General features: G+C 56.0%; 4 protein-coding genes across 4 annotated transcripts; 2 read left to right on the top strand and 2 right to left on the bottom strand.

The window, feature by feature from the left end:
* Positions 1-334: 334 nt before the first annotated feature.
* TRAVEDRAFT_20814 (uncharacterized protein) lies at positions 335-1321 on the top strand (the record flags this gene model as incomplete). The annotated part of the gene is made up of 3 exons (XM_008039956.1): positions 335-465; positions 712-1018; positions 1121-1321. The coding sequence occupies 3 exons, from the start codon at positions 335-337 to the stop codon at positions 1319-1321; spliced, it is 639 nt and encodes a 212-aa protein (XP_008038147.1).
* An 870-nt stretch (positions 1322-2191) lies between these two features.
* Positions 2192-3990, top strand: TRAVEDRAFT_20813 (uncharacterized protein; the record flags this gene model as incomplete). The annotated part of the gene is made up of 3 exons (XM_008039955.1): positions 2192-2245; positions 2386-3867; positions 3979-3990. 3 exons carry the CDS (start codon positions 2192-2194, stop codon positions 3988-3990), a joined length of 1548 nt encoding a protein of 515 aa, XP_008038146.1.
* A 770-nt stretch (positions 3991-4760) lies between these two features.
* On the bottom strand, positions 4761-5145 carry TRAVEDRAFT_48138 (uncharacterized protein; the record flags this gene model as incomplete). The annotated part of the gene is made up of 2 exons (XM_008040285.1): positions 4761-4808; positions 4858-5145. 2 exons carry the CDS (start codon positions 5143-5145, stop codon positions 4761-4763), a joined length of 336 nt encoding a protein of 111 aa, XP_008038476.1.
* A 4607-nt stretch (positions 5146-9752) lies between these two features.
* On the bottom strand, positions 9753-10388 carry TRAVEDRAFT_124765 (uncharacterized protein; the record flags this gene model as incomplete). The annotated part of the gene is made up of 2 exons (XM_008040835.1): positions 9753-10076; positions 10143-10388. Coding segments are annotated over 2 exons (570 nt in total), but the record flags the coding sequence as incomplete, so codon positions are not given.
* Positions 10389-11312: the final 924 nt, after the last annotated feature.

The raw sequence follows: 11312 nt of genomic DNA, 5'->3' as shown, positions 1-11312 counted from the left end.
CGCGCATCACCCCCCAACGCGCCCGAGCCTCTCCAGAACACCCACAAAGCTCTCCCGGTTACTTTTGACGTCCCGGACGTTCAGATCGTATAGTACACACTTCCCGTCGCCCGTCGCTCAGCCTCTACAAGTTGGATAGTACGGGCGCCGTCCTGCTCTACACTGCGTACGACACATCCCGGCAGGCCCCTTTCTGTTTGTCAGGAGCTTGCTATATCTACCCCTAACTATTGCGCCTGTGCCCGCATACGAACCCTCTGTGGACGAGCTTGCGCCAATCACACGTGAAGGCGGGAATCCTGACGGTGCGCCCACATATCCTATCGCCTCTGACATGCCCAAGCCCCCGCTTCCCTTGGACACGCTTCAAGAATGCATCAAGGCCACATTCTCCCCATGCACGCTCACCGTGCTCGTCGAAGACTCCGCAGACTCGCCCATCCCCATCCTGCCCGGCACGAGCGTGTAAGCATTCGACCGCGCTGCGACAGGCACGTATGGTGTGCTCGCGCTCCATCTTGACAAGGCGCACGAGGGCACGCGCTGGCTGCAGGTCTTCGCTCAGTCCTCCAACACCGAGAAATACTGTCGCTGAAGCTTACATCTTGAACCTGTGAAGCAGTAACTTCGAAGTGGCGCTGTAAAGTACGGATTCGTGTATGTGCACCGCAACTCGCCGTTCTGTCTCCCGTCCCTTGATTTTGCCGGCAGACGTGATGGAGACCGCGCTGCCCGAACTCGAGCTGTCTACTTTCCTCGCCGGCCTCTTTTCCACCAAACTCGCTGGGACGCTCGAGGCGACACTGCGGACGATGGTGCTCATGCCGCCAAACGGCGCGTTCCGGCGCCTCGGGCTGCTCTCGACTACTTGCTTGCGTCCTCTTTCAAGGCCGATCTCGAGCACGTTATACGACACCACGTGGTCATCGGTGTCGAGTACGCGGACACGCTTATCGAGGACTCACAGCGCACATTCGCAACACTTGAGGGCTCGAACCTACAGATCGAACAACGGGGGGTGAACCAGACAGTTCTCTTCGCGCCAGGCGGGGGATGGCCAGACATGCAGGCCGAGCTGAACACGCACAACATGCTCACGCAGACGGGTGTAATTCACTAGGTCTCGGACATCCTCATCCCGCGCTCGGTACACCTCGTTGTCGGCAAGCTCGTCAAGGCCGGGAAAGCTACCACGATGACAACATTGCTGGTCAAGGCCGGACTCGGATGGGTCTTGAATGGGACGGCACCGCCGGAAGGCTCGCGCTGGGTGGACATGAGTCTGAGCGGCACCGGATGGACACTTCTCTGTCCACCATAATAACATATAGTAGTATGATGGACCAGCTTTGCTTGCTGTTCGCCATCAATAAGATCGTCGTTGTATTAGAGGTAAATCGCGATCAAGATTGCCATTTGATGAGCCATCGTTCAAGAAAGCGGAACAGAGAAAGCGTGCTCACGCAGCATACCAGTAAGGAGAACTCTGTCTAAGGGCGTTATGAAGGGGCGCTGGCTATAAGAAAGGTTTATAAAAGCGGGGTTGGGTCGACAGTTAATTGCCTCAAAATGATAGATGTGCAGATTGGCCGTCATAGCGTAGGCTCCGGATCCGGCTCAATTAAATGTGTGAACATCTTGATTCAACTACTGGCACTTGGCCCGACATCTTGCGCATTATTACCTGACATTCAGTTATGTCTCATTGACTCTCATCGGATTCAGTTGCTTGGGACAGCTGATGATAGTTCATTCAAACATGGGACGGCTCCGCGTCGGTTCCAAGAAAGTCGAACGGCTTGCCTGCAGCTGGACGCTCGCGTGGACAAGTCGGCCACGCTTCGTGGCAAGCGCTTCTCGTTGGGCTTGTACTTGACCGCCACGAGTACTCTTGGGACCACGTCTGCCGGAGCAACTTATGTTCGAGAACTCAACAACAAAATGCTTGTACGTATAGAAGTGTAGCTGCTATCGCCTTACAAACTGCTAAGATATCATTAAGCAGCACCAACGGCGGACCACTGGAGAGCGCAGATGTAAATGTGGTGACGCACGCACAGTGGGTGATGTTCATTACCAGACGCGTCCGGGCCAACTCCGATCACTGATCTATGCTCTAGGTCGCACTTACGAACCAAGGATCAAGTTCCATCGCCTATTCAGAGAGCACAAGGGTGGAATAGCCCCAGCAATGACCTCAGCTCGCCTTCTGCAGCTGGCAAACCTCTTCTACGCACACCTTCCGGTGACTCCCATGCACTGTTGTTGGAAAGGAGAGAAGGGCTTGAACGAGAGCTTATGAGCGTAAATGCTCTGCTCAATACTTTCGTTCGTATCAACAGACTGCCAGTCGAGCTACTCTCTGCCATCTTCGAAGCCACACAGGATGTCGCGAACGTGGACACGCCTCGCCTTCGCTGGATCCCTTGCCTTCAAGTTTGTCGACACTGGTATTCCGTAGGCGCCAGTAATCCAAGATTATGGAGTTTCTTGTGGGCGGATACCAGCTTGAACTACATCCGCACATGTCTCGCTCGCTCCAAATGCATGAAGATCGACGTTCACGTCTCCAAAAAAACGTCCATCGTATCCCATGTCCTGCCCCTCCTCGTTCCTCACATCCACCGGATTCGGACGCTCTATCTGCTGGGAGTTGCGCGTGACGAAGCTCCTCGTCTCGCCGTGTTCATGAAGAACACACTACCCGCGCTGGAAACGTTTCAGGCTAGGGTGGGAAACTATCTCTTGGACACCAGCGAGGACTCGGTGCTAGATTGCACCCCGGAACGGTTCCCGAAACTGACTTGCGTCGACATTAGCGGCATTCACTTGCTACAAACCACCGCTCTTCGGCAACTGAAGGTCTTGCGCCTATACGGATGGCTTGGCATAGGTGCTGTCCCTGCGAGGACGCTCGGCATCTTCCTTCAGGAACTCGTCGGCGTGGAGGACCTTCTGCTCTCCAGCATGCTATTCCGGATCCAGAGCGACCCCGATTGGAAGCCCGCTCGTGCTCCTCTACCACGCCTCAGGAATCTCGAATTGGACGCCTCTGAAGACGAGGTCCTACAGCACATCCTTTCCGCGTTCGCCATCCCTACCACTACAACGACTCTTATCCATAGAAGGGTCACTACCATTGTAACACGAGGTATCGAGGAGGCGTTGCTTCGCGGCGTTCGCGCCACCTTGCCCGTCGACAGAACAGGCCTGCCGATTCTCTCTTGCGCAAGCATGGCACTGGTACGAGCGCTCAGAGACGTTCACACCGTGGAGGTGTTCGCTCCTTTGGCACCCTTTAAACCGGCCGATGGGCGTATTCGCCTCTCTTTGGAGATCCCCAACAGTTACCAGTACGAAGACGGCGGGTCTCTTCTCGAGGACTTCGTGGATATCTGCCGCGGTGCTCCGATTGAGGTTCTGCGCATCGATATAGAGCCGAGCTGGTGTCACCTCATTGACTGGCGCGAGACATTTGTGCCTTTCACTGTGTTGCACGAGCTCACCATCTCCGGAGAGGGTGTCGATCCGCAAGCGACGTTTCTGTTCTCTGGCCTCGACCCTCGCGGCACGCCGGCCGCCACACCGGATGGGGAGCGCTTGATTCTCCCGCAACTGCAGAAGCTGTGTGTGGAGGGTTTCGACGCGCACGACTGGACACTTCTTCCCGCGGTAGTCGAATGCCTGCGACATAGGAGAGAAGCACTAGGGGTTCCTATAGTGCTCGAGCGTCTGTCGTTTGAGCTCTCGGGCCACAGAACTGTCCGACACTACCATGAACAGAGAGCTCTTTACACGGACGCGCTATCAGAGTATGTCCTATTCTTCTCATACGGGCTACTCAGAGACGATTTTTCGAAATTGAGGGTAAGCCACCGTTATTGTTGCCGGTGTGTATGTCAGTGCTGAATGTTGCCCTCGCCAGGTTCCTTAACCTACCTATTCCGAGGATGATACGGATAATGATATATTCTGCAGGAAACAGTCTGAGAGTTCTGGCTCACCCCATCATCACGGTCCTACCAGACATAGCTTAGCGACTGACGTGTCGCGCGGCAGTGCACCGTATCATCTTCTATGTATAGAGGGCAATAAGTCACATCCATCGCCGATTATACATCCATACCGCCACGTACCATAATCATCTTGACGAGCAATATGACACTTGCTTTTGAGGCTCATATGCTCTTGTAGCCTCGCGATCCTCGCTCGTGTGGTGTGGTGCAACGCACCAGGCAGAACTCTCGGTACGGGGACCGGCCTCATATGCTTCGCTGTAGCTATCGTCTTTATACGCGCCGCAAGCTACCACAACACGGTGTCTGTCCTCCGAGGACGCCCGGCGCGTCCTCGAGGTAGCCTGAGAGGCAGCGATGAGACTCGAGTCAGATCCTTCACAGCGGAAAGGTGGACATGTGGTGGCCCTGACAGTGTCAAGCGTCTTCGATAAACCCCCGCCCAAAACTTGAGCCGAAACAATCCACCTAGGTGTTCGGTGATGTAGCGAGTTGAAATGCTGTGACACGGGACGTCTCGTGGCGAAGCCGGGAGCGTGAAGGCGATATTCGTACGAGTACTGGGACGTTTTTGTGATTGAAGCACCATGAACGTACCCCCACCAAAACTTCATGTTGAAATACATGTCGTACAAATCAGCCCATTCCTTGTATATCATCGCCACGTAGAGCATGTTTTCACCTACAACACGCGTACGCATCACATCAGCCCCGCCATCCCGCAAATGTTCGCGCCCTGCTCTCCTACCCCGTTGCGCTGACCATTCTCTTCGAATGGACGCAATGCAGAACCTTCGACATAAGTCAGTCTCTCAGTAACGCGCTCCAACAACTCACGCACCGTGCGGAACTGGATCTCCGTCAGCCATCCCACGACGCGGAGCTCCTCCAGCCACGCATCGCCCGTGCGCAACTTGCCGAACACGCGCAGGTACGACGCGTTCGTAACGTCGAGAGACGTTACAACGGACGCGAGGCGCTCCGCATCGGCGCAGGGTGAAGCGGACGCAACGAGGCGCACGACGCTGCTGCCTGGGACAACTCGGGAATGAGCGGGCGTCGCGTGCGAGACGCTTTCGAGGGTGGCTGCGGACGCGTAGCGTTTGGGCGAAGGGGAGGAGGGCGGCATAGAGCCGCCTAGTGAGTGCGGCTACGTCTGTACAAGGTCCGTGGGACTCTAGCAAATTCGGCGAGAGGGCGCTGGAGCAGTGCTACGCATCGGGAAAGGTTGGAAAGATATCAACGCCAAGTCGGACTGAAGCAGGAGGCGAGGGCGTACCATTAGCGTTTTTGCGTTAGAGCGACGAAATCCTTTCATCGCGGACCGGATGTACGCGGTGATTAGCCACGCGTCCTCGTAGTTGTATGAGATCGGCGCGCGGTCCAGAACCTGATACGTCAATATAAGTAGATGTAGGCCACGGTCACATTGGCTCGTCATGTTCGTCGGGGACTACGAAGCAGTTGAGTCGACGATGTTTGTAGTCTGAACACTAGTACTTACGTGGCGGGTCTAAGTGGGCAATACACTCATGCGTAAGAATTTCGGCGAGTCGAGCGGGCGTAATGTAGGAGGGTGTGTTGCGGGAGGAGATGGGTGTTCGGCATGGCTTGCGGTAAGAAGTGAGGGGGGTTGCTGGATTCGAACACTCGAGGACGACGCAGGGGTCGGCAAATCGCGAGCTTCCTAATACAGTCGTTTGCATAATAAACTGCCGTGTCGCGCGCCGCGAGAGCCTGTTTGTTCAGAACAAATAAAGCCCGATATAGTAAACATTGGCGCCTGATCAAGATATGACCTGGAGCGGTCTTATCTTGTAAGGCTAAATCGTCCTTGCGGTACATGCTGACCTCCCTTGGAAGTGGCCAACATTCTTCAAGTGTTACTCTGTACAGCACGACCAAATTATGGCCTCTGTGGAGGAAAAACAGTGTAATGGTAGTATCATGGTCGGCGATGTTCTGCTGATCAAGCACCCGACATACTATACTTGAGGGTGAACGGCGATGCTGCGCACGCCAGGTCCGATTCCACAGGAAGTGACCCAGATATCGCACAAATTAATGTTATTTGTTTGACTTACTATAAAACAACGCTCAGCTGTACGGGACAGGCGTTTGATCAGGAATATAGGTATGGGCAGCCTGCGGCGACACTTTTTGCAATCTCATACACCAGATGGGCGGTGTCGGTCCCCAGCTAAGATGGACGGTCTGCAAAGAGTCTACTAACAGGGATGATTCCGCATACTGCAGCTTGCGGGTCGTGCCAGCAACCATGCATAAACCTTGTTCCATGTAGGAAGGCGCCACAAAAGCAATGGGTACGTACGGTGCCCGGGCGTGTCTACCCCACACAATGCCGCTCACAAAGCAACATGACCGTTGCTGTTCGTAGGGTGCCGGGGCGCCCTACAGGCAGATCTCTTCGTGCTCAGGTCAGCTTCTTGGGCTATTGTGCAGTGGTGGGCGGGATGGGCCATGGAGCCGGCGCCGTGTGGTGCACAGAATGCGCCGGGGGCGGTTGAACGACCGCACATACGACGCTGCGTGTTAGACTTGGTGCTTGAAAAGCTCCAATAAATTGTGGCTACCAAGCTGCATACAGCTCACACAACGAGCGAGGAAATCGTGCGGCGGAATGATGTCTGTGGCTACATAAATATCTATATATAAGGTTTCCATGCATTGAGCTGGATAGCAACGGGTCATCAGATGAAACTAGTCCTAGATGCGACCAAAGCGCGTACCGTGGAGCTGATGATAATGCTTGCCCACCCGCAATATACAAGCAAGCCTGTAGAAGGTTGAGGGCATTCGTCAACCTGCAGAAACACAACTGGAGACGATGGAGACGGAGGCAAGGAAGGCTAAAGCTTGGCCAAGACGTCGGGGTATACGACGCCACAAAAGACAAACAAAGACAAGCTGAATCAAGCGCTCTAAAGTAAAGGGAAACTACGGAAACCCGCGGACGAAGCCGGGTGCGCCTGGATTCACGTGACCGAGCCATTTCTCACAAGCAAGACCGATTCCTAGTGGAATCGGAATTGGGCTTTGTTTGTTCGGAACAAATAGGCTCTCGCGGCGCGCGACACTACAGTTTATTATGCAAACGACTGTAGCTAGTTTCCGATAGGAAATATATCTGTCTTACTCGAAACGTGGTGACACCGTTTCCTTGGGTTGGGTGGAGCAGGGGGCAACCAGACGAGCTTTTCGCTACTCCAACCTCGAAAAGAGTTGGCCTCTTTCCGCCGCAAACTTTAAATCCTAATCTAGTAGCTACCTAACGCAGACATGATTATGTCATCCATAAGGACTCGTTCGCGCAAGGGCATTCTGTAATGCGCAGCGGCGCGAGACGGACGAGACGAGGCGCGCGGCGGTCGCTCCGAGGGTCAAGGGCTAGGATTAAGCGTAGAGGCTGCGTAGTACTGGCGTTGCGAAGACAAAGAGCGCGTCGGGGACGCGCAACGGACATGTACAGTACGATTATGTAAGCGAAGTAATGGCGCGCGAAGCGCCCATTACACATTCCGATTCGTTTGTGCAACATCGTGCGAGTCATTCACTGCACCATTATCATTATCATACAAAACATGTATATTGAGAGGTATCAATGCTATGGTAGTGCAGGAGCGACCCGTGCATCCGTCTTTGCTGCGAGGTTACGAGCACGAGCGGGAGGTCTGAAAGGAACAGATAGATTAACTCAGTGTTTGTGGGAGCGAACGATGTACATCTGTAGATACCTGAAAGGAACGGATAGATTAACTACGCGAGAGCGTCAGCATGAATGAGTGACGGGGGCAATAGAATGGGATCTCACCTCAGCGTTCGTGGGAGTGAACGATGAGGTGGCAGAGCAGGCGCGCTCGAGTATATGAGAGCGCGGCCGCTCGGGCGCGAACGGAGCGTCAGAGATGCGATCACTTTGAAAGTAAGCTAACGAGCGTATAAGTGAGTAAGTAGTAAATTGTAAGTCCGCAATGTGGTATAGTAAACGTCCGATTACAACACACCCCCTCAAAGCGAGCGCAGGCCGAAGAGCGCAGAGAGGTGCTCGACGCGTGGACGCAGCAGGGCGTTCGTGAAGAGGTTGGCCGGCATGTCCTCGGTGTGGCAATGCACGAGGGAGATCTTGTCGTCGTCGACCACTTCGCGAATGAAATGGAAATGAATATCGATGTGCTTGGTGAGCGGGTGGTAGGCGTTGTCTTTGGCGAGCGCGATCACCAAGCGGTTGTCGCAATGGAGAGTGACGGGGTACGAGGCGATGTCGGCGTGCAAGATGTCGGCAAGAACGTAGCGGAGCCAAATCGCCTCCTTGGCGGTGTGCGTGAGGGCAATGTACTCCGCCTCCATGCTCGAGAGGGTGATGACGTTTTGCTTCTTGGCAGACCACGAGATGGTGCCGCCGTCAAGCGTGAAGACATAGCCGCTGATTGAGTGCCGGTGCTTGGTCGACGAGCCCCAGTCGGCATCCGAATAGCCTTGGAGGCCCTCGCGCTTGCTGCCGTACACAAGCCAAAGCTCGCGCGTGCCCTTGAGATAGCGTAAGACGCGCTTCACGGTTTCCCAATGCGGACAGCCTGGGTTCTGCATGAATTGCAAATGGGCGGTGACGGCGAACATGATGTCCGGCCGCGTGCCAGTCGCTGTGTACATGAGCGAACCGACTGCCTCGCAGTACGGGACATCCCGCATGTCCTCAAATTGGCGCGGGGTGGTGGGCGACTGATGCTGTCCGAGCGCACCGCCTGGCTGCATGGGCGTGGGTGTCGGGTTGGCGTCCTCGAGGTTGAAGCGAGCGACGATCGTGTCGATGTATGACCACTGCAAGATTGCGATCGTCTTCACCTCACGGTCACGCTTCACCTCGATCCCGAGAATCCAGCGCATGGCACCAAGATCACTCATTTTGAAGCGGGAGTTGATGTCTAGCTTGAACAAGCCAACAAAGTCGGGCGTGCCTGTGATTGTGAGGTCGTCAACTGAAGATGTAACAATGATAGCCGACTCGCCGTCATGTCTGTACCAGACTGCGTGGTCGGATGCGCAGTGTGTGAAGGCCATGGCGGCCATCGCCTCGGAGAGTGTCTTGTACCAGCCATGACCGGCTTGCTTCAGCCCGTACAGGGTCTTCTTGAGGCTGCATACGAGGTGCTCTTGCCCGTCGACAGCGGAGCCGGGAGGTTGCCGCATATAGATCGTCTCGTCCAGCTTCCCGTTGAGGTAGGTAGACTTGACATCCATTTGCTCGAGCTCCCAGTCGTAGCGGGCGGCAAGCGCCAGAAGTGTCCTGATGGACGAGAGTTTGGCGACAGGCGCGAAGGTCTCATTAAAGTCGATGCCGGGGACTTGTGTGAACCCTTGCACCACCAGGCGGGCCTTGTACTGCGTGATTGAGCCGTCTGCGTCACGCTTGATGCGGAAGACAAATCGGCTGCTGACAATGTTGGCGCCGCTCAGTGGCTCGACCAGGTCATACGTGTTGTGCTCACACAAGTTGGCGATCTCCTTCTCCATCGCAGCCTTCCAGTGCAGCCAGTCGGGGGACGCCTGCACTTCTGCAAGGTTGCACGGGTCCTGCCCTTCCTGCAGCACAAGGGCAGCATTGGGGACCATCACGACTTCATTGTCGTCGGACTCGACCACAACATAGTCATCACTGTCCTCGTCCGTGATGCACAATGTGGTCGTCGTCGTTGCAGCACCCATGAGCTCACTTGGCTGAATGCCGCAGGGGTAGGTCTGGCGTCTGTCGGCTGTGCCTTTGCCTTGCGCAAGGTGGCACACGTATGCAGACGGCTTGCGCACACGCTGGCCGCGGCCTAAGGCAGGCTCGGGTGGGGCAATCTCCTCCAGCTTGTCGTCTTCGTCCGGCACATCCTCGACAGTTGTCTGTGGCATGTGTGCGGGAGACGTCGGCTCGGGAGGGGGAGTGGCCTCGTGCGGGGCAGACATGGGCGAGGCAGGTTTGGTCGGCACAGAGGGAACGGAAGCAGAGGGTGCGGGAGAAGGCGACGGCTGCTCGCCATCCACCTTGCTCACCCCCTCGAGCGGTGTGTCGTTGCCTTCAACATCCGGCTCACTATCGATGAAGCGGATGTTCTGCTCGACCGTGACCGACCGCTTGTCGGGCCAATAGATGCGATAGCCCTTGCTGGTGTTGTTGTATCTGACAAAGCGGCCCTCGCGTGCCTTGCTGTCCATCTTTGCAGATTTCTCCTTACGCACCCAGACCTTCGCACCGAAGCAGTGGAGGTCACGCAGATCCGGCGCTTCGCCGAAGCGTACTTCGTACGGTGTGAGTCCGCTGAGGGTGCGGGTTGCAGTGCGATTATTGAGCCAGGTTGCGTGGAGCATGGCGTACGTCCAGAGCGTCTTGGGCAAGTCCGCATCGAGTAGCATCGCACGAGCGTGTTCAGAGAGCGTGCGGTTGATCCGCTCGGCCACGCCATTTTCCTCAGGCGTGTCGTGGATGGACGTGCGGTGCTTGGTGCCTTTCGACTTGAGATGAGCCTCAAACTCGGCACTGCAGAACTCTCCGCTGTTATCGGTCTGGAGGATCTTGATGCGCCGGCCTTCCTGCGTCTCGAGCTCCGCCTCGAGTGCTTTGTAGGCGGGGAACACCTGGCTCTTCTCCTTCTGGGGCACCGTGCGAATCCAGCGGGACTTGTCGTTGGTCCACATGGACGCGTACTTGTTGCCGCCCAAGGACGTGTGCTCTGCGCTCCACGTGTCAGCATGCCAGACATCGCCGTATTCCTCCGCGAGGTCGCTTTCGCGCTTGTCCAGGACAGGCGTGTGAGTGATCTCGGCTTTGACGCAGGTCTCGCAGACGTCGTCGGCGGAGTCGTCCGTCAGCTTCACACCGCGAATGCGCTCCCGCTGCACCATCCGTTGGGACACGTGTTGAGAGATGTGCCCGAGCCGGCGGTGAAGCTCCAGGTTCGTCAGCTCGAGCACAGGCCCTTTCCTGAAGCCAGCGGCAGCTGCTACGTCCTGGTAGCGGACCTGATACAGTCCGTTCGAAAGTGGGATACGACCGACGGTCGTCCCGGTGCTCCGTCGGAAGATCCGACATTCGCCGTTTTCGAAGACAGCCGAATATCCCGACTCGTCCGCGCGTCTGATTGAGATGAGCGTGAACGCAATGTCGGGTGCATGGAAGACCCGTTTGAGCGTGACGGTGGTGTCTGTCTCGCTGTTCGGGATCTTGATGCAGACACTGCCTTTGCCAATGGCGTCGAAGGTGTGGCCGTCCGCAGCGGTGATCTTCAGCGGCGG

This window comes from Trametes versicolor (genome assembly GCF_000271585.1).
Source record: "Trametes versicolor FP-101664 SS1 unplaced genomic scaffold TRAVEscaffold_6, whole genome shotgun sequence".
In the NCBI taxonomy this organism is placed as follows: Eukaryota; Fungi; Basidiomycota; class Agaricomycetes; order Polyporales; family Polyporaceae; genus Trametes; species Trametes versicolor.
Note: the sequence above shows the minus strand (reverse complement) of the source record. Positions and strands in the feature narration are given on the sequence as shown.